At 36.8% G+C, this 22,595-nt stretch overlaps 2 protein-coding genes, 1 non-coding gene and 1 pseudogene across 3 annotated transcripts; 1 reads left to right on the forward strand and 3 right to left on the reverse strand.

The window, feature by feature from the left end:
* Positions 1-2,310: 2,310 nt before the first annotated feature.
* On the reverse strand, positions 2,311-3,240 carry LOC126622493 (citrate-binding protein-like; annotated as a pseudogene).
* Positions 3,241-10,951: 7,711 nt separating this feature from the next.
* On the forward strand, positions 10,952-13,646 carry LOC126620978 (5-formyltetrahydrofolate cyclo-ligase-like protein COG0212). The gene is made up of 6 exons (XM_050289323.1): positions 10,952-11,451; positions 11,545-11,635; positions 12,098-12,324; positions 12,592-12,667; positions 12,963-13,088; positions 13,242-13,646. The coding sequence occupies exons 1-6, from the start codon at positions 10,981-10,983 to the stop codon at positions 13,388-13,390; spliced, it is 1,140 nt and encodes a 379-aa protein (XP_050145280.1). The 5' UTR covers positions 10,952-10,980; the 3' UTR covers positions 13,391-13,646.
* A 777-nt stretch (positions 13,647-14,423) lies between these two features.
* On the reverse strand, positions 14,424-14,497 carry TRNAN-GUU (transfer RNA asparagine (anticodon GUU)). Its single transcript has one exon. It is a non-coding gene; the product is annotated as a tRNA-Asn (tRNA).
* Positions 14,498-15,116: 619 nt separating this feature from the next.
* LOC126620979 (protein LIKE COV 2-like) lies at positions 15,117-22,322 on the reverse strand. Its single transcript, XM_050289324.1, has 7 exons — positions 22,009-22,322; positions 21,034-21,086; positions 20,836-20,945; positions 19,414-19,581; positions 17,586-17,683; positions 16,652-16,778; positions 15,117-15,605 (listed from the first exon to the last, which is right to left on the reverse strand). Exons 1-7 carry the CDS (start codon positions 22,111-22,113, stop codon positions 15,499-15,501), a joined length of 768 nt encoding a protein of 255 aa, XP_050145281.1. The 5' UTR covers positions 22,114-22,322; the 3' UTR covers positions 15,117-15,498.
* Positions 22,323-22,595: the final 273 nt, after the last annotated feature.

The raw sequence follows: 22,595 nt of genomic DNA on the forward strand, positions 1-22,595 counted from the left end.
CTCACGCATTTTTCCTTAGACTATGGATTTTGTCCCTACTTGGGTTTTTGCCATAGCCTTAGGGTTTGTTTTTTTAGTGAGACTTACTACTTATGCAAGTTCCTACCTTATTGAGAATAAGCGTTGTTCCTTAGAATCAGTGTCGACAAGTCGACTTCCTTAACTTCTGCATGATGCTAAATCTACCTTAAGTATTTGCACACTCAAGGGGGAGTGTTGTAAACATTCCTAGAATAAGTATGATTGTGTAAATCCTAGATTAGATTTTATTCTAGTTATCCTTTCCTATTACAACTTGTATTACTTGGAGGAGAAGGAATATCTTCTCTCCCTTTACTACTATAAATAAAGGCACAATGTAGGAGGGATAACAACATACACATTCCCCTACAATTCTACAAACACACATCTCTCTTCTCTCTCCCACTGCCGCCGGCCCCCTTTATTTTGTCAGATAAAAATAGACCACAACACAACAAACACCCACATCAAACTCCTGTTAAAAAAATAAAAAAAAATTATTATTAGCACTTGTAAAAGTCGTGATATACTTTTTTTTTTAAATTACAGAAAATGCATGACAATTTTTTTTTTTGTAGTGAAAATAGCTTGTATAAAAAAAATATAAAATTACTTTGAACATCAAACTCTCCTCATTTCTCCCTCCATTACACACAAAACTTGGCTCCCACCCTTTGATTTTCAATGATATTCATTTTTTATAAAGTTTGATCCCTCTCCAACTTGATTGCATATAATTACTTGAATGATACAAGGCTCTTGTTTGGACCCAAAATTACACCATCGGTCCGAGTAATCGAGACCGTTAAGTAAGCATACCTTCACACTGTCGATGGAAAAGTGAAGATAGTTTTAGTAAGGTTAAAAGATAACATTATGGTTTCTTTTATCATGATTATCTTTTAATAATGATTTATCTTGACATTTTCTTATGGAAATAATATATCTCCAAGCTGGAAACAGGGGGCACAATTCAAATTGATGTGGATGTGGATATGTGGTTTGGATCAATTTTGGTTGACAGATATGCACAACATCAAATAATGAAGCATGCAGGTCATGATATTATCCATTTAAAATATGGTGATAATTGAAAATAAACATCAGCATTCAAGATGCATGCGACATTTTTGGTAAAAGATGATGGCTTAGGGTGATGATGAAAGCCTAGGAAAGCTAGGTTTTTTTGTGATGTGATGATGTGGTACGAAACCTAGGTAGGCTAGGCCTTTTTGCATGGTGATGGATGTTGTCAAATGAGTTTAAAGTGAGAAGAATTGATGATGGAATCATAGTATGCTTGCCATGTGAAAGTGTTTCAACGGGACATCTGTTGCTCATATGGTAAAAGTCTACAGGCATAAGGAGACTAAGAAGATTTTTGCCAAAATATATTAAAGGTAATATCAGTTGTTTTGATATTGTTTTTTGAGTATAGTCGGGAAAGGGCTTTTTGGATTGGCGATTAAGGAAACTTGGCGAGAAATACAAAGCGGCAAACAACGAAAAGGCTCTCTCCAACTCAACACACAAACTGCCCTGCACAAACTCTCGCTCTATGCGAAACCTCTCAACAACCTTGAGATTTTTTATTTTCTTTTCCGCCAACACATCTTCAGTTTGGATAAACAGCACTGTGAAGGCAACCGGCGAACATCTTCAATTTGGATAAACAACATTGCCGCTATAGAATCAGCCGACCACAAATCACCTTTAGTTTGGATAAACAGCATTGCGTTGAGGCCGACTGGTTATCTATCCAAGTCTCGGCCGAGAATGATTTTCGAATCCTTGTTGGTAGAGGTCATCTCATTAGCCTTCTCGGTAAAGTGAGATGTTAAAAATTACTGGGCTCGACACATTGAACGCCGAGTTGTTTATGATTGGTTATTCACAAGTAGGGTTTAGAGTTCGGCATTCTGACGGCCAAACCACGTTTACCATCAAGATATATATTTCCTTTGAGTATTTATGTCCGTACAGTTTGGAGTCGGTTTGGCGTGCTTATACTCTCACGAATATAATCACCGTGACTGAAACTGGTGCCAACAATCTGTGAACTTCGTAGAACTAGCAGCCTTGTCTTCAGGCTCTAGAACCCGAAGGCCGAAATGTGTTCCTTCCTCGGCCGCAGTCACAAGATCAAGAAGTCAGCAGTGCACTCAACGCGACATCAACAAATTTACTCCTCGGCCGAACTTGGCCGACGAATTGGCACGCCACATACAACCGAAGGACGTAGTTAGCTCATTAGTTGCTCAGCCTGCTCGCCACGTAGGCTTGGTAGTTTTAAGGGTCAACAACTCCATAAACTCCGTACTTAAAGTAAAAGGTTGCTCGGCCGTGATCTTTGCTGACCAACTTCCGTTCGCCGTTGATAAAAATGGTCACTGTCCTTGCAGAAACATTGTGAATCACGTTCAGCCTTACCCACTTGTTGTAGATATTGACAGCTAGCAAATTGTCACGATAGTACTTCAAATCCCCATTGTAGACAGCTAGTTGCAGAGTTGTAGCTTGTTTGGGTGAACCAAAGATTTGCATTATTGTAGCCCCCGACGTGCCTTGTGGCACAAGAAAGTTGCCCTCAAATTGCCAAACCCCGGAAGTGTAGTCATACCCCTAGAACAAAATCCATATATGAATTATTAAATGAAATCAACTTCCCTAACATATAAGAAAGAAATTCAATGGGACTTGAAAAGTGATTTATGAACAACTAGAAGTGCTTCTAATTAACTACATTTAAGAGAAAAACTTAAAAGTATTTTTGGGTGTCATCATACATTAGATCACATTATTGGACATTGATTAATGTTATGTTTCTGGGTCAACATGTTTGTAATAAAAGTGCTTCGAACAAAAACAGTTCCAAACATGCAATGGTCAGTAATAAAAAACCTAGAAATATATCAAAAACAAGAGAGAATATACATACAGAAACTCTGATTTCGGAGCGCGGCCTAGTTGGATTGTGCTTTTGAAAGGGCTTGTCGTGGCTGTAGATCCAAAACGTTTCAACTCCATCTATATCACTGTAACGCTCATGAGGAGCCTTGTCATATGGTTTCTTAATCTGCGATTTTGTGCAGTGAATTGCACAAGTGTGAACCCATAAGTTGGATCAGCAACACAGAAACGTTGGGCTTCAAAGAAGATCAAGATCTGTACGAAAAACACAACTTTTCTGAAGTTCCAACTACTGCTGATGCTTTTCATTTTGTATCATATATCTATCGATGTGAATTGTAAGATTTTTATAGTGAAGATATGAGTCAAATGACAAACATCAACGTCCAAGAGTGGAGATCCCTTCACTCTAATTTTTATCGGATATAACCCTTGAGGATGGGCAACTAGGCCTGACATTTTTGACCCAACCTGTTAATATTAGTATTTGGGAGGATGCTTAACGGGTCGGGTTGTTAACATATGAACTCGTTAACAACCCGTTAAATAACGGGTCACTTTGGGTCAACCCGTTAGCACACGTTAACATCCTTTAGTTGAGGATATTTTAATAATTTCAATAAAGTCTTAACAACAAAATATAAACTCTATGCAAAAAAAATAATAATAATTGTTAACAGATGAAACGGATGACCCGTCAGCTTAACGGGTTGGGTTCGGATGACCCGTTAGCTTAACGGGTTGGATTCGGATGACCCGTTAACTTAACAGGTCGGGTTGAAACCGACCCGTTTACAGGTCTATGGGCAACTGCCTAACTTACATGCATTATTATTTTATTTTTTTTAACGCTAAAAAAATTACAATGAGTATTCTCGATGGATCCCAATTACAGACAAGCCAAACTTTAGCTTATACAAAATAAAAAAAAACGAAAATTATTAAACTAAATACAAGAGTGGTGGTAATACAAATGTCTAAGGAAGCTAATTCATCGGCAACTATATTTTCTTCGCTGTCAGATAGAGAGTAATGATATTTGATCTATTAAATACATGGATGGAGAGAACATATGCCCATGGGGCAGCTCCCCCCAACTCCTAGCCTTTTGTGTTAGAAGTTCCTCCAACTAAAAATACAAATTACCCTCTCACGTTCTATAGTTTTTCTACCCTCTTATCGTTCTAGTCGTAACTTTTTTCATTAGCTAATAGTTTACAATTTTAGCGTTCTAAACATCAGTTACCTAAAATCATATAGTTGGACAATACGTTTGACAACATTATTTTGAAATTTCAATTTAATTTCGTCATTCAAAGTTGCCCCCACTTAAAAATATTCCTGACGTCCATGATTAAATACCATATATATTGGACAATTGATTAAATATTCCAAATTTCTAAGGCACATTGATTGCTTTTTAAGAACTTGTATAAAAAATTTAGGGTTCGTTTGATATTCTATTTAAGAATTGGACTAAAGATATTCATTTTTTCTTAAAAACAAGGGTTTTAGCCACTTAATACTACAGTCTAGTGGTATTCCTTTTCACTTGTAAGTGAAAAATTTTAGGTTCGATTATCGCTAAATGGGACATTATGAATTAAATTAGATAGTTTCGGTGGATGATGACGATGACATTGACGGGAGGGAGGGAGGAAGAGAAGGCCACTGAGCAGGTGGAGAAATTTTTCAAGGAGCCGGGAACTCCACATAAGCATTGATAGCTGGTGTACTCGAGCAATAAGAACTAGACACATGGCTTTTAAATTATTTTCTTTAAATACATATTGAACACGTAATCCAAAACCAAGAAAACTTCCGTCAACGTTAAGCATTCACCGCCTCTTTCCTTTCCACCGTAGATTGGCATCGTCAAACCCACCCCAAATCCCGACGACATAACCGAAATATAAAGCCTCGCCGGCTTCCTTCTCTTCAGCTGCATCACCGGACACCCTGGACCCGAACACGACAACCCACTCGGCAGCTCTGGGATCTGAATCAGAGGTTAAACTGCCGCCTACAATGAATACCCGTCCGTCCTCGGTTTCGTCCTTGCTCCGATGGCTTTCCACTGCCCTTTTATGGAGACACCAAGCAGTTGAGAAATTAAAGGAAAAAATTGCATTTTCTTAAAAAATCACTGCAATCTGCCGCCATGTATTCCTCTTAAAACCCAAAACATTCATACTATGCATGGATTCATGAATTTTTTAAATTGTGAAAAACCCAAAAAAGAGAAGAAAAAAAAATTAGAATTACTCAAAAGAAAATAAAAAATTCGAGCAAAAAGCTTAAAGGGAATTGAGAAGATCTATGCAGAGGCCATGACGGCCGTTATCTTCTCAGTTATTGAGCCCAGTGTTTTGGAAGTCACAGAAATTGTTTTAATTGAAAAATAAAGCAGGCCACGTGCCTTCCTGTAATTGGCTCCAGATCAGGTTGGGTATCCGGTATCCTGAAAAATTTCGCCACTGAGGGATGATCAGATGGGTCGCTGGCTCTTTATTAAAACTGACTTTTGTGTAACTTCGGCTTTTTGGTAGGCGCATGCACGGGCCTATAGTTTTAGGTGCAAAACTCATATAAAGTAATTTAGGGATCGTTTGATAATAATTTCGTTTTTAATTGTTAAATTATGTTAAAATTAAATATTATAATGTTTGAATGAAAAATTCATGTTAGATTTCGTAAGGTTCTATAGTTTGACATGCAAAACTGATGTTGGTTATGCGAATGAAATTTTGTTGTTGAAAGCAAACGGTCATATGCTTCTAATTTGATTAAGGGTTACAAGTTTAGAAGGCATAACCATTACCTAACTGTTGTCTTAAAGAGTCCCTTTTTGGGAGTGTAAATATCAATGTTCTAAAAATCGGCCTAAGCGGTGAAGGCCCGCCTCGATTTTGGGCAAATCATTTCGAAAAATCGGTTTGGAGTTAGGCGGCCGTCTAGGCGGGCTAGGTGGTCCTAGGCGGCTCCTAGGTGGAGAGCTAGGCAGCACCTAGGCGGCCCTAGACGGTCCTAGGTGGTTTTTTTATATATATATTTTTATTAATTATGTGTTTTTTTCCTTTTTTGGTTTCATGGTTGTAGCCTTATGGAAATGGTGTACCTAATTTGCAAATGATGGATTTACTACAAGTTTATTCAATAGTGCAATGAATTGGAGCATTTTGAGGGGATACATACAAAGAAAAGAAATAAGCTAGACACAACAAAGTTAAATAATTTAGTCTATGTCCAATCCAATGCAAGGATCATGATTCATGAACAAGAAGAATTTAGTCTATCATCCAAATCCTTCTCATTATGATTATATGCTTACTGTTTTTTAAATATTGAAATTTTTGGATGTATATAATTTGTGTATTTTTCTACTTCTATTTTTTCATTTTATCATTCTTTTATTATCCATACAAGTATAGTTTTTTTTAGGTGTAAATAGACACTTATTGACACACCTCGACCGAGGTCAAGGCATGCTGGACGTCACGTGAGAGTGACGTAGCCATGTGCACAGTGCGGAAACGATAATTATAGCAAACATACGAATAATTAAAAACCATAATACTAGTGTGCACTTCTAAACAGAAAGTGGTAGGAGTTAAATACAACAGTAACACTCCTAGTCAGAGCATAAAGTCTAGGTGCAGTCCAATAGGACAAGTACTAGTCATACAGCAGCAGGAATGTCCTACTATTATATGGATAAGTCAGAACTGTCGACGTCCTCTAGCCACCAACAACAATCTTACTTAAAACCTGGAGGGGCACAAAATAGAAAATGTGAGTAGGCAAAAACAAATGTTATACAAAATCATTTCATTTATCAACATATCTAACCCCTCGCTGTAAAACATGTAAAATTTTCCCAAAATCAAGATATAAGCATATAAACATATATATATATATATTATATATATATGAAATCATAACAATTCAATTCATGCTTCACATAATCATATTCATATGTATGCCATGCCAAAATATAATAAGTAACAATCCAGGTAATAATGATTTCATAGAAGTATGACATGTTAGCTGGAACTCCTGAGTAGTCTGTACGGCTGAATTCATAGCTCAAACTCAATCTAGCCGGAGTCACTACTATGACCTATACGGCAATATACTGCACATAAGTTGGAACCACTGAAAAGGGTCTGTACGACAAGGTTGGGTGTAATATAATTATGCTCAATTCTACTCTCTCAATGCTAGTTGTGCGATAATACGTTAGTCACCTACGAGTCGGAACCACTTATAGTGGTCTGTACGACAAGACTGTGCACCTAATTGGATCCAATGTGAGCATATGGTGCGGGAAGTGACATAATTTACAGGCCTGTGCCAACTCTCTCTAGCTAAATCGCAATCACCCGAGGTGCAGGTTTATGAGCTCATCGTTTCTCAGTCACATCTCATATATCCAACCAAACACGTTCATCACACTACTCAATTCTTCAAATAAACTTATATCTCATTTATTTCATGTCATATATTGTATGGCTGCACCTAACATTTCGTTAGGCTGCCTACGTACCCTAAACAGGGATCAAGCCGTTCGTAGTTCACATTTACCAAACATAACTTACCTGTAATTACCTGTGCCTCCACAACACCATAATTATATATATATGTAACCATGAAATGCATATTCAAAATATAATGGCATTTGGCATATTATTTCAAAGCATATTTTCATTTAAAACACATTTCTGGGAATTTTATCAAGTATATAATTATATACTGAAAACAAAAGCCCACTCACTGATAAGTCGAAGGGTCGTAGCCCCCGATTCGCCCGTGGATACGCTCGTCCTAGGGATAAGTCTCACCTATATGCAAAAAAACTATAAAAACGTTATTTTAAAGCACATAGGCAAAACTAGCTAATAACTTCTCATACATTGCTCAATTTGAGTATATGAATATACCACAGTAATCTACTCGACGTCGCGGATGTTGAGATATTTTTAGAATAATTTTCCTAGGGCCCACACGCCCTCACGCGCTGGGAAGGCCACGGTGCCACGCGCTCCCCACGCGCATCATCTTCTTCGTCCAAACGCCGGAAAACTCGCCGGCACCGGAAAACTAGGCAGCCCTGTAATCGATGATTTCTCACTCGATTCTACACCATTTTTCATGAAATTTTCACCAAAACTTCACAAATTTCAAGAGGAAGAAGGCTATACCTTTTAAAACTTCCAAATCCTTCGAAAACTCGTCGGGACAATTTCACCAAAACCGGCCAACTTCGAACCTCGTGATCCCGACGTCCAAAACCTTCAAACGAAGCACTCCGAGCTTCCTTGGGACCTCACTAAGCTTGCTGTAAGCTTGGATTGTCCTAAAACACAACCATTCAAAAGTTCATGGATAGTGCTCAACTCGGAGCTTGAGTTTTCAACGTGAAATCGAACAAGTTCTTACCTGAAATGGGTACCTTTGAACACATATGGTCCTCACGAACATAATGATACTAAATTTGGCCACGATCCATGAAGATTTGGCTTGGTTCGACCTTGTCCGTACGAAGGAGAGGGAGGAGAGAGTGAGTCCGAGAGAGAAAGTATGGGAGAGAGAGAGAGAGGGTGATGTGGATGTGGGTGTGTGGCCTAGAATTGGTCAACAATGCAAAACACATAATATAATCCTAATTGGTCCAAAATATTAGAATTTGAGAATAATGATCCATGCACAACACCTAGACCACATCACACAATTTAACGTCTATGGGTATTTCCGTCATTTCACACCGTCGATAAATGTAATTTTGGGACGGGTTGTGACACTTATTTATAAGATATATAATAAATTTACATAAATCCGCCTAGCCGTCTAGGCACTAGGCCCCTGCCCCCTGCCAGACTAGGGCCTAGCGATTTTTAGAACCTTGGTAAATATATAAATAGTTCACTAGAATATGAAGATTACGGTTATATTCTGGATACGGCCGCCTACCAATTTGCAAGTACAAGAGTGGAACATTGCATTCATGCAAATCTCACTAGCCAAGTTTGTCAATTTCTACTACTTCACTCAATATTTTTGTTGTTGATGTTCTATATACATTTGTCGTTATAAAATATTTTCCTTATTTTAATATTTAATTGTTTGATATAAATTATCTATTTCAAGTTTGTTACAACAAACAAAGTGTTGTTGTTGTTGTTCTTCAATTTATATATTTTTCATGTGTTATAATATCACTCCAACAATTTAAAGACAATTTTTGGACAATCAGAAAGTATGATTGTAATGTTGATCCTAAGCCCTTTCTTAATGAAAAAGCAAATGCGCATAGAATTATTAAGTGAGGCATTAATCCTTCCCATCTTTATGCAAATATTTGGATTTGAGTGTTGCGGTGGATGATGCGTTGTGTGGTGGTGCATATTTAGCGTACAATACAAAACAAGTTATGGAATCTCATGCCATCTTTTTGTTACAATTTTTTACTAAGAAACAGAATCAAACAAAAAGGTACGAAGCCCTTATATTGTATGAGAAATGGACACGTGCTTAGTGTTATACAGATGCGTGTGCAATTTTTCAAGGCATTTATCTTCCATGGATGCGTCTCTCAGATCTGTTTTAGTGTACCGTTCGATTTTGAAAGTTAAAAATACATTGTTGTCTCATTCACTTTTGGAATTGCACGGTGAGTAAATTAGTCTTTCATAAGAGCAACTCCACCCCTCCCAATTACAACGGAGATTGGGTGATTCAATCCACCAAAACCAACAAAATGAGCTCCACCCCTGCCCAAATAAGTCATACTACAGTAAAAAGGAGGCCCGACGGCTCACTTGGGCCAAAATTGTCCAACCCAGCACCTGGGGGACTGTGATGTTAAGGTGACGTCACAGTGAAATCACCCGCGTTATTATTATTTTTTTGTGCCAGGTGTGTAAGTGCGAGTGGATCCATTCGATTTGCATAGGATTTCTACCTAACGGTCCAAATATTTTCAACAAAAAAATTTAAAAAGATGGACATACTTATTATCTGTTGTGGCCTACGTGGCATAGTATGGGCGGTTGGATTACAAAAAAATATAATCCAACGGTTCATATTAGTTAGGTAAGAAGTAAATATTAAAAATTTATAAAAAATTAGAAATTATTATCCAATAGACCGCAGAGTAATTGCCTTAACCTACTCCAACTCTTGGAGTAAAACTCAAAATTTAGATTCTAAACTTACTCCAACTTGCACCAACCCTTGGGGTAAATATGAGTTTTAACCCAAAACTCATTTATGAGGTAAATTTAGCTCAGAATTCCCCCCAGTTTAGTGGGGCTGGCCCACCATATATTTGTGTTTTTTTAGTTTTATATTTATAAGTTCATAAAATCCAACGGCTAAGATTTCATATGATCAAATCCAATAGCAAAAAAAAAAAAAAAAAAAAAAAAAAGATTCAACGGTCAAAATTAAATCTAACGGCTAAAGTAATGAAAAAAAAGTTATTAAAGTAATTAAAACAAATTATTTTATGTGTTTCATATTATTTCATAGTGTTCTACGAGTTTCATGGTGTCAGTTTAATAACTTTTCTATATTCATTGGAATCTAAATCTTTTTAGGTTAAAATGTTTATAAAATTAAATTAGAATAGTCTACATAAATTTTGTTCATAAAATTAAATTATGATAGTCTACATAATTTTTTTTAAAAGTTACTTTAAGAAAAAAAGTTATCCTAAATTCATTCTTTAATAATCTCAAGCTAAAAATTTAACCCAGAAGGGTTGGAGGAGAAAAACTATTTATGAATTAAAACCTAAATTTTTTGAGATAAAAATTTTAGGTTTTAAGTCAAGAGTTAGAGATGGTAGGTGAAGTTTTTATAAATATGTGATCGTATATACATTATTTTTTTTTAACAAACGATATTATCTACACTAAAAAAGAAGTGAGCTTAGCTTCACAATGGGCTAGTAATAATATTGTTCCAACTTGCATTAAAAAAAACAAGAAAAAAAAAGGAAATACTATCCAAATTATGATCTCCCAAGCGAAGATACAGTTGCCAGAAATGATGTTAATGGATTCCTGCCTGCTCCGAAACCCACACCAATTTACACTCGGATCCATATCCATACCCGCAAGGGCCATACCCATACTCGACCTCCTCAACCAAACCCAGAAATGCCGCCAATCCCATTCTCTCTCTTCACTCTCTGTCTCCCTCCCAACAAGTTCTCGGAAGCTCCTCTTCGCGCGGAGAAGTAGCAGTAGCAACGGACCCCAAACCGACGTCGCTTTCGACGAGGCAGCTTACGAGGCCGAGCGGCTCAGCCTCGACGCCAAGGCTCGGGAACAAATGGCCGAGACTTCGAAGATTGAGACCGAGCAGAGTGGAGTTGCCGAAGACCCGAAAGCTTGGAAATGGGTTATCCGGAAGAGAATTTGGGACATGATGGAGGCCGGGAACATAGCCCAGAACCCCCGCCCCGTTCACCACCGCATTCCAAACTTCGTCGGCGCTTCTGCGGCTGCCGATAAAGTAAGAGAGCAATTTAAAAATTAATTCTTTTTGGGGTGTTTGTGTAGAGAAATTTACAGAGAATTTGTATTTTGATTCTGTGGGTTTGGACAGTTGGGTGGGTTGGAAGCGTTCCGGGTCGGGGATTGCGTGAAGGTAAACCCGGATTCACCACAGAAGCAAGTCAGGTTTCTCACTCTTTCTGGTCAGTTTCAAGTGTTTACGGTACTACTTATTGATTGTTTATCATCCAATTTGACGTGGTTAATATGATGATTGCATATCATCTCTTTTCAGCATATAAAGTGGTTTAAAGAGCATACTGGGCTCTTTCGTGTCCCCTTCCCGTAGTTTTGAGTAGATTAAAATACCGCACGAATTAAAAATAATGTATACAATAAAAGAAGGAAACTGGTTTCCTCTCACCTTTTCTCGTATTTATGTCCCTTGATTCTCGTTTGACTTGTTTCATCGAGAGGCTAGAAATAGAAAGTGGTGTGCAGGAGGAGAAAAGAGTGCGGCAGTCACTTCCCTTTCTCTTGCGTAAGAGTCACGGACACAGTGAAACATGATGGAAATCGGAAGATTGTATCAATGTGCACCAGGAACCAGTAATGGCTACTGCTCACTTCTAAAGTCCCATTGTAAGACCCTTCATCTTGTGCAGGTGAGAAGAAGTTGTTAACTCCTCAACCGCGTTTAAGGACTGGGTTTTTCTCTGTGCTTGAACCTCATTTGTTAAGTCCTAGTACCATCAAAGAGGCTTGTACGTCTGTCGGAGCTGCCAAGTATGGGAGGCCAATTGGATTAGATGAGAAAATCAAGGTTGATCTTATTGTCATTGGCTCGGTTGCTGTTGATCCAAGGACAGGTGCTCGACTTGGCAAGGGTGAGGTAATCATTGGGCATTTTTGTTGTCCTTGTCATACTAAGAGTATTTTGGTTCAGTGTAACAAACCAAATTTGAGTTCTAGGCAAAAGTTTGGTTAGTATTGAATGCAAGCAACTCCTTTTCTGGAGTATTGATAGGAGAAGGTTTTATATTTGAAGTTTCAGCCTGGTCAATCTGAATTTGTCTTGGGTAATGCCATGAAATCGAGTCTTTGACATACTGTAGGAGCTGGGAGTATTTTTTTGAATTCTTTTGCTTTGATGTATCAGGGGTTTGCTGAACTTGAGTACGGGATGCTGCGATTCATGGGAGCCATTGATGACTCAACACCAGTTGTGACAACTGGTAAGTGAGCTGTCTTTGCTGCTAACCCTCCCGTTTCTTCTGCATGGTATCGTGCATATTCAAGAAGATTAAATTTGTCTCTGCTTGCATGCCTATTCCATCGTTCTTTTGATCAAGAGGCATGAAAGGTTTGCATATGAATATGACTGTTGTTTGAACATTTGTGATTCTCGTCTGTCTCTAAGACATTGCTCGGGTATATTGTTTCCATTCACTGAACAACTGTAAACCAGTTTGCACAACTTTGGTTAACTTTTGTGTTTGCATTAGATGTAACATGTGAAATTTCTTGCAGTGCACGACAGTCAATTGGTAGATGATATTCCGACTGAAAAGCTATTAATCCACGATGTACCCGTTGACATCATCTGCACTCCAACACAGGTCATTTTTACAAACACATCAATTCCAAAGCCTCAAGGTTGGTGAACTTGTGCAACATGCTTCACTTCTTTTTTATATTCGTGGGAAATTAATTTCCTGGACATATGATGGAATCGGCTTGTTATACTACCATATGCCCATTTTGCAGTACTGTATCATATTTTTTATACCAATATTGCTTGGGTTATAGGGATTTACTGGGACAAATTGTCTCCTGAGAAGCTGGGGCAAATTAGAATACTTAGAGAGCTCAAGAGAAGGATCGAACGGGAGACTGGACAAAAGCTTCCGTGTGGCCCATCTGAGAAGCTGCCTCCCACAGCTCGACGAGGGAGATAAACTTGTGGGATCTATAAATATATAAAACCGTGTACCAAGAAAGACGGAAGAAACACAAAAAATTGGAATTTATAGTGTAATATATAAAGACGTGGCTAGTAGTCACCTTGTTTTAAGATTTGGCTTGTACTCACCTTGTTTTTACTTTTATTTTACCCAAGTTTTTAGGGCCATGTTGTTCGATCTTGCTTGAGTTTTAATGTATAGTTGGATGTATAGATGATTTATGTGTATTGTATTAAAATAGGTTCAATTCTCTCGTTTTACATTTTTTTTTTTAACAAACAATATTATCTATACTAAGAGGGTGGATGAGTGAGCTAAGTCTCACAATGGATTGACAATAATATGATATAAATTCGCTTTTGGCGAGAATTCAACCTCTCACTTACTATAGTATTAAGTGGTTGTTTTACATATTATTTTGAATTCTAAAATATATGACTGGACAAACTCTTTACTTAATTCAACTGGTATAAATCATAATTTGTCTTTCTTTAACATAAAAAATCATTTTCGCTTCTTTCACTTCTTTTCTTTTTGTTGTGTATTGTAATCACACATAAAGTGCTCTTTGTATAGAACCACATCCATAACAAACCAAAAGGTGAAATGATTGCCCTTTTTGAAAACATCACATAACAACAATTACACTACTATTGTCATTTTGAAAGCATCACATAACAACAATTACACCACTGTTCCCAAGTCTTCCTCACTTAAAGCATATGGGCATTCATTCTCACAATTTTAAAACATTATATACATATATTGTTATAGAATTCCTTCTGATTGACAAAAACACAAAATAAACCCATGTTGTAGGGGGAAGGCAGCATTTTATACCAAAAACTTCCAATTACTTTCTTTGCTGAACAACTTAATAAAAAGTATGCAACAAATTAAGTGGTGGAGTTTTACGCACTTTCAACTGAGCCATCTTCAACGACATGATCGACCCAAAAAAACAACATAAACATAACTCTGTTTAGCTACACAAAAACTAAAAAGATATCAGAGGAAAAGACAAAAACGCTAGAGGAAGGGATTGAACCTTCGACCTTGTGGTTAACAGCCACACGCTCTAACCAGCTGAGCTACTCCAGCTTGTTGTGAACCGCATACAAAATTAACTCTTTTGTAATTTAAAAATATATTTCTTTGTATTCATCAAGAGAGATTTTAGGAATTTATAATTACAGTTTTATCACAGGTCCTTTACAAGTTACAACAGCAATGTCATTGTCTGTCCTTCTTCCCATAAGATAGATAATTCAAGGAAAATAATTTTCCACACCATTTTTACTTTTTATCCTTCTACCTAGCCTAGCTCATTAATATTCATTGATTTTCTTTGATTTATTTAATGAAACGGCTAGAAATCATTAGCCTATAAATCACTTTCGGAATTAAATACTTTTCTCTATGCATGCAAGTATACTCCCCCTTACAACGAATCGTAATTCTACGCTTGTATATAATATTTTATTTTACACATCCTAAATTAAAATAATAATAAAAAATGTTAAAAAATTATATTTTATGCTTGTCCTGACTCCTGAGTCAATTTTTTTTATATGCGAAATTATGATTTGCAATTACGGAGAAAAGACTACATATCAATGTGACACCAATTCACAGCGCAAAGACACTGGAAAAGTTAATGCATGTCCGTTGATTCTCTTTTGATTTATTCAATCAAACCGGCTAGGAATAGACAGAGATGTGCAGCGGGAGAAAGACGGGGGCGTTGAAAATCCTTTCCCCGAAACCATCATACCAGCATTTCTGTATTCCATTTCAACGGCGCAAGGCAAAGTAAAAGCATACTGAATTTACATCGTACGAGTGAAAAATACTACGTAACATACAACATCGCGTAACCTACACCTACAACGCATAGGATCGCGAATACGAAATACAAACCGAAACCCTAGCCATGAATCCATGAACAAAAAATAAAGCTCCTCGCATGTTTTCTCATGTCTAGCTGTGTTTTGAGAGCAAGCAGAGCAGTTATCTTATCACGTACAACACCGGCGGTCCGTATAAGAAACACATCATGTTGCGTACAACTGAACCTGTCCTAAATTACGTATGACTTGATTCTAAAGGGACACCATTCTGTTCAGTGGAATCCTGTCGCTTTGACGAGGAATCCTTTCGATTGGAGAAATCACTTGCGGCATCGTCATACCAACTGAGATTATGATCTCTGCATTTCAGGGGAGAAACAATTGTCAAACCGTTATGCAATAATAGTACTACTCGAACATCTCTGAAAAACTAGGAAAGAAAATTATGCTAATTGTCACAAGATCATCCATGGTTGAATTTAAATCCTCCTTCCAAGTCAAACGACTTCTCTTTTCGGACAGAAGTAGTGAGAAGTCAGAAAATGCAAAAGAAGTACACTTCGTCGAAAGAATATAACAATCAAGTTGCAAAAGAACATATACCCCAGCATAAAGGGATCAGTGTGAAAAATATCAAATCCTGTTCGAATACAAATCCATCTTTAATATAGAACAAAAATACTCGAAACTGAATTTTCTCCGCTGAATTCAAATCGGATACAGAACCAATAATACAATTAAGATTTGTTTTCGTCTGGCTTAAAATAACTTGAACTGATTTATTTTCATTTTACATCTAACTCTTAAAATTCTTGAACAACAAACAAATTGTTTGAGAAAGCCATCAAGGAACCTCGTCTGGCTTTTGATGAACAACCCAGTAAAAAATTTGAAACCATTTGGACCAAACTTCTTATGATATGTTGTCAAGCCAAACTGTTTTCTCAAGATATTTGCTGCCACAATGGAAATCTCTCTCACTTATGAGATAGGCAGTAAATCTATATGTGTTTTTCATTAACTTGTAGATCTTTGTTCATATGGTTTTAAACAGTTAGGAGGACATCCCATTGTATACATGTTAATCACTCGCTGAATGGTAATATTATCCCCACCAAGATCAAGATTTTAATTTGAACAGGAATTTCAACCAGTTTGTTATTGGAATGTTTCTGAAATTAAAGCACGTCTACTAAACCTATAAGACTGTAAATTACCAATCCATCTTTGTTCCATATCAAACATCGGCTTTCCTGGTTATAATGTATGCGTATCCTTTCTTCTATGAATAAGTAACTTTTAGAAAAAACACAAGGCAAAATGCACAGTATGCAGAGCTATCATGTCCATGTATGATATAGACTATATGGTACATGACTGCACGTCAACGAAAGAGGAAACAAACCTATGCCTTCCCGAACTGACAAATTTGGTCGTATGATCTCTTCAGAATTGACAAGAAAAATATCGCCAATGTATAGATGGTTTGTTGGGACATAAACACTACACAACTCCTCATCTCCATCATCCCTCTGTAATCAACCACAAAACAATCAGATCCTAACTCATGGTTTTTATGAGAAAATCCAAAATAAACTACAACCAGATGTAACTAGTAGAATATTAATATCTTCCATAGCAAACCATCACAAAACAACCATTTTGTTTCTTTCATTTACAGCTTATTTTGCATATAAAAGTTGTAGATGACATTTCAATAGTCTTATTTTTTTCTTGCCTTTTAGAAGGCTGTTGTGATATAGCTGTGAACATTATTCAAATATATTTCTTCAAAATTTAATGGATTGCTTTGCGGATTGCATGTACAAATTGGTGATATCCATAGTATTTTTGTACTACAAGTGTTATAATATTAGAGCTGCCTGTAAATATGAACAATTCTTCTTTACATTTAATAAACTTAAGTATCTCTCGCTTGAACTGTGCTTGCAAAAAATAATACTGCCAGAGAAACCACTTCTGTACTTCCTAGGAGGTGCCAAAACTAGCCCTTTCTTTTTCAACAAAAGAAAAGCAAACAAAAAACCCTTTTTTCTCAGATATAAAAAACTGCTTTTTGAGGGAATCAAATAGCTGTCAGACAGCTATTCCTCTCCATTGCATTAATAACCAACATAATCCATCACCTGCTTCTAAAAGTAAGCAGAAAAAAGTTCTGCGGTTGGACCAAAACAATCTTAACATACAACTAAACTTACTTCTTCCAAATACACACCAAACTGTTGACAAATAGAAATTCAAACCATGTTGTGGTGGCTGTACACGAAGTTCTAATATCATGTAGAAGGTAGATCTATTAATTGGACAGTCCAACATACCTGAAGTGTTACAGATGATGTGATAAAACCAAATGCATATTCACCAACTCGAGGATGACGAATAATTGCAACCTCTTTAAAAGCAGTGGTATTTTGATCTGTCAAATAGAAAGAAAGAAATCATTTATGAATATACCAAAGAGGAGAAAAAGAAAAATACGCACTGAATGGATTCCATGTCAGAAATACGCTATTTCTACCATGCACCAAACCACACACTCACAAGGTAGATGGCATCACAAACTTTTACTAGCTCAGGAGAAATTAATTCAACCTACCAAATAATATGAAATAAAACCATATTTGTTTGGATTAGAAAGACCATTGCATGCGTGCGCTCACCACTTATTCCTTACGATGGCAACAATAGGGGTCAATTCAACGGTTTATCTTAGATAGGGAACCATATGTGTCTCTCGTGTACCCAAGCAAGGGAACTTGTATCGCAAATTCACATCATTATTCAACTTAAGTTCAACAGTGTAATGAAAGCCAATAGCAGAGGTGAGAAAAACAATCAAGCAACAGAATTTACCAAGAGCCTATATGGCATGCTGAATGGCTTTAAAATCATGGCCACTTCAGATAGGTTGGTGAGCCTAATGTGAAACCTACCAATTTTTGGGCTTGGATCATTATTTCAACAAGCCTGAAGTTAACCTTGGCTTAGTTCATTTGTTGACCAACTCAGCTAACTCAAGTGAGGCCAACATGCTTGCAAGTGGATGAGCTCCGTTAGAAAAAGGAGAACATAAACCCTAAGGCTTCGTTTGGCACACCGTATAAGAGTATAAGACATTGGATAGTATTATGTAATACGAAACAGGTGTTTGGTGAGCTTTTGTACTAAACAAGCACTGGCTTATTAATCTGGCCCCACCTATTTTATCTCCCTTACACCCGCTTGTTTATCCTGTCTAAAACCTTGGTATTATTTAGTCGGGTTCACACTGACAAAAACGTGCTGGCTTTTCTCCAAGCCATCTCGCCATCTCCTCTGCACATTGCTAACTCTTTCTCAAGGTATTCTCTCTCCCTCTTTCTCCATCCCCACCTCCGATCAGCATCAAGCAGATTTCAAACGGAAAACCAGAGGTGGCAGATCGAACTCAAATCACATCGTTCCTGTTCTGGAGAGACATCATGTGGGTTTTTGGCTTAACTGTTCCTTGATTGTGTTGGTGTGTGGTGCTTAAACTCAAAACTGGGCGAGATTTCATCTGGGTTTTTTTATTTCAATGGATTAATAACTCAAATCTGGGGGAGATTTCATCTGGGTTTTTTTAATTCAATGGATTTGAAACTCAATTGGGTTTTTTATTTCATATGGGTTTTTGGCTGCACTGATTCCCCTGGAAAGCATGGAATTGATGATTTTTTTATTTGCATTTCCTTTTTTAATGAAAGAATTTGGAGGTTTGATTCTGGAAATTTGAAGGTTTTGATTGGTGTAAATTCATGCCACTTTGAGGAGAGTCTGCTTGAAGCTTCCATTGACAAGTGATTGTGAATTTTTATTTTGTTGGATTGTGAATTTTGTTTTGGTTGGAATACACATTTGTGTTTTTTTTTTAATTTGAATCATCAATCCAAAATTGTTATTAACTAGTACCAAACACCGTATAAATAATACAGTCATTAGTCCGATATTGCACCATACGCCCGATTAATTTAGTCAATACTATCCGATGACTATTTATCCTATCTGACTAAAATAGTTAGTACAGTCCAAGGTGCCAAACGAGGCCTAAGATAATTAGGACAGCCATGCAAGAGCTTAACAAGAACATTCAAGTATGGACTGAGAAATTGAAATAAAGGCAGTTACCTGGAGAGATTGCAGAACTAATCTGCTTAGAGGCCGAGTATATGTGCTTCATAAAGGGCATTCGTTTAATGAACCATTCTCCAATCCAGAAAACTGTTGCACCCATCCATGATGAGGCAAAAATACCAATCAAGACTATAAAAAGTAGGGATGTAACAAATCCTAGGCCTGCAACAATAAAAAGAAGTACTCAATACTGCATAAAAGGACATAGATAAAACAATTAACCACCCATGACGAAATTGATGTGACGAGGACATCAATGCTAAGTCATTTAAGATGTATCACCAAAAGAGATGCAGGAAGAGGCCTTAGAGCTCTACCTTTTTGTGGCTGGATTAGAGTTTTCTTCAGTTTCAAAATTTCAATGGACCTTGGAGTTACTCTCTAAGCCTTTTTTAGGTAGATTCTAGAAATTAATAAGTTAATGCATCTAGAGTTTTCTGGGAGTCGAAAAGTCTTTCGTCATAAGAGTTAGCTGGACTATAAATATATGTAAATGCTTTTAGGCAAAGTAATGAAGTTTATGAATAAAAATCAGCTTTCAGAAAAATATTCTGATCTATCTTTCTGCGAAGGGAATTTGGTGTGAAGCCCTGGAGCGAATCCAGTTTCTTCTCTTCTTCTAAAGAGCTTCTATTCCCTCTTTCTTACCCTTCTCATCTTCTACCAGCATATAATCACAACTCAAACCAGCCCTAAACTAGAGGGATCGACACGGACATAGAAAGTTAGAAACTACTTAGTTTCTGAAATTTTCGAAGGAACATACTGTGGGTATCAAAATTTGCTTGTTTCATGCTAGTTTCCTACTTTTAATTTCCGGGTGTTGTGGGTGTTTGTAGTTTCTTTTGAGTTTTCATTGTAGAATCAATTTTACTATTAATCTTGGCCCTAAATACTATCATGCTGCATCATGACGAACATTTAATCTATTATCCAGCAAAACTTAGTATGAACTTAAGATACGATTCTGTTTAGACCAAAAAGTTAAAGATGGTCCAAGGTATGGAAATTTTCCGTACATGATGAAGTAATAATCTATGCTTCGCCACCACTAAAAAGTGTTACACCAATACCAAATTTGGATAGTTACTGCAACTTGAACTATTTGGAAACTTCCACAAAACCTATTCAAGTCAAATCCCTATGGTATTACAGTATTACTAGAATTTTCCCCAATTTTTTTGGTCAAAATTATTACTAGTATTTTAAGACATGCAGAAACATATTCAAGTAAGAACTAAGAAGTCACAAAATACTTCAAGTATCCAAACCTCTATAGCATTTATTTTATAATTGGGTATTATAATGGTAATATAGCGATTATCATTATTAAGTTTTTCAGAACTATTCACAGAGATTCATAATTAGTCATCGCTGTCCCAAAGTAAACAACAATTTCGTGATCTGGAGTCATACCAAATATGTTAACCCCGAGCCTGGCATATATTGGACTGAAGAAACCATCTACAAACTGAACAAACCACCAAGTGATGAAGAATGTAACTGCGACAGGAAAGAGAACCATACTGCAAATTCACAATTCAAAACTAATACGTTATAATCAAACAACATTTTTATAAAAGATTATACAATTGAAAAAAAAAAGAACCTTACCATCCGGTCATGAATTTCTTTGAGACCCAACTCTGAAGCACTGCATAGCACGCCTGATCAAATTCAAGGGTCAATGAAATACTGAGTGCACAAGTTGTTTGGTATACTTTATGCATTGAAAAACAACCAACAAAATAAATTTTTTTTTTTAAAAAAAAAAAAATTATCCAGTAAAGATGACTTTAAATAGGACTAGATAGAGGAAAAGGACTAACATAACTTCCTGAAACCAGTTGGTACAAAATCTACTTCGGACCACTATCATAGACAATTATGCCCCTTTTGTTAACAGTTTTCTTAACCTTCTGATATAGTGTTTTTAGAGGTTATATAAATGCAAGCTGTTTCTAAGAAGGATAACATTTGCACAACAAATGGTACTTCAAACTTGGAACAAGTATGAAGAAATTAGCAACACTTGTTTATATTTCGAGTTGTTACTGCATATCCATTTCTCAAGGCTACCCAATTGTAGTTTATTCAAAGGCTCAAAATAAGATTTACCATTTTTTGCTTTACAATTGTATCAAATTCAAACTCGATACTTAGGGTGTAAGGTTGAATGCTATAAATCAACCGAGCTACAAGCCCCTAGCTTTACCATCAGAACAACCTATGTTTTAACCAGATTCCAGACCCCCTAATACAACATTTCTCTATCTCGAAAAGCTAATTAGGAAATAGTCGGCATTCAACAACTAAATTAAACCCACAAACAGTAAGGACAATTAAGAGATCATCAGGACCAAATCAAAGCTTATTAGTAAAGAAAACCGAGTTCCACTACTTCTACTACAAATTATACCTAATAAGCATTCAACTATTAATTATGGTTGTTTCAAATTCAAAATTAGGGTTTTATGCTCTAATCAAATCCCAAACTGCCACAGGAAAGAAAAGAAACTTGATTAAATTTCCAAATTGGGGAAGAGGTATTCTGAAGTGACCGGGAGAGTGACAGACGGACCGACAGACCTTGCGAGTTGAGGAGTTGGGGGAGCTTGGCGGAGACCTGGAAACATCTTCAGGGTCGGTTTGGGTCAGCGGACTCGACGACGTAGGCTCTTTAGCTTCCGCCATTTGGCTGCTTCTCCGTCGTTGTGTTACTTAACCAGAGCGGCGGAGACGGAAGAACGAAGAGGAAAAGCAGATGATTTCAGTTTGCCACGACTCGTAGGACTCCGACTCGGACTCAGACTCAGACTCTCTGCCTCTCTTCTGACTGTTGCTAACCTCTGTTTGGCTGCGCGGATAACTTTGTTTGGTTTAACTCTAGATCTACCTACCCAACTTCCAACACGACTTCAAATAAACGTCTTAATTATTCGTTTGGAATTGTTTTCATGAAGGACACTTCATTATTTATTTGCCTTGTGTGAACTCTATTTTAATGGGAACTTGGTGAGTAACACTGTTAGAATTTTTATCCAGAATAAAGAGTTTACAGGGGTAAAAGATCGATAGAAATTCTAACGAAGTTAGTTAAAATAATTATTGATACACATTTAATGGGTTATTAAGGGCATATGGTCGAAATATGATTTCCAAATTAAGTTTTGAAT

The sequence above is a fragment of the Malus sylvestris genome, chromosome 5 (genome assembly GCF_916048215.2).
Source record: "Malus sylvestris chromosome 5, drMalSylv7.2, whole genome shotgun sequence".
NCBI classification, from domain to species: domain Eukaryota; kingdom Viridiplantae; phylum Streptophyta; class Magnoliopsida; order Rosales; family Rosaceae; genus Malus; species Malus sylvestris.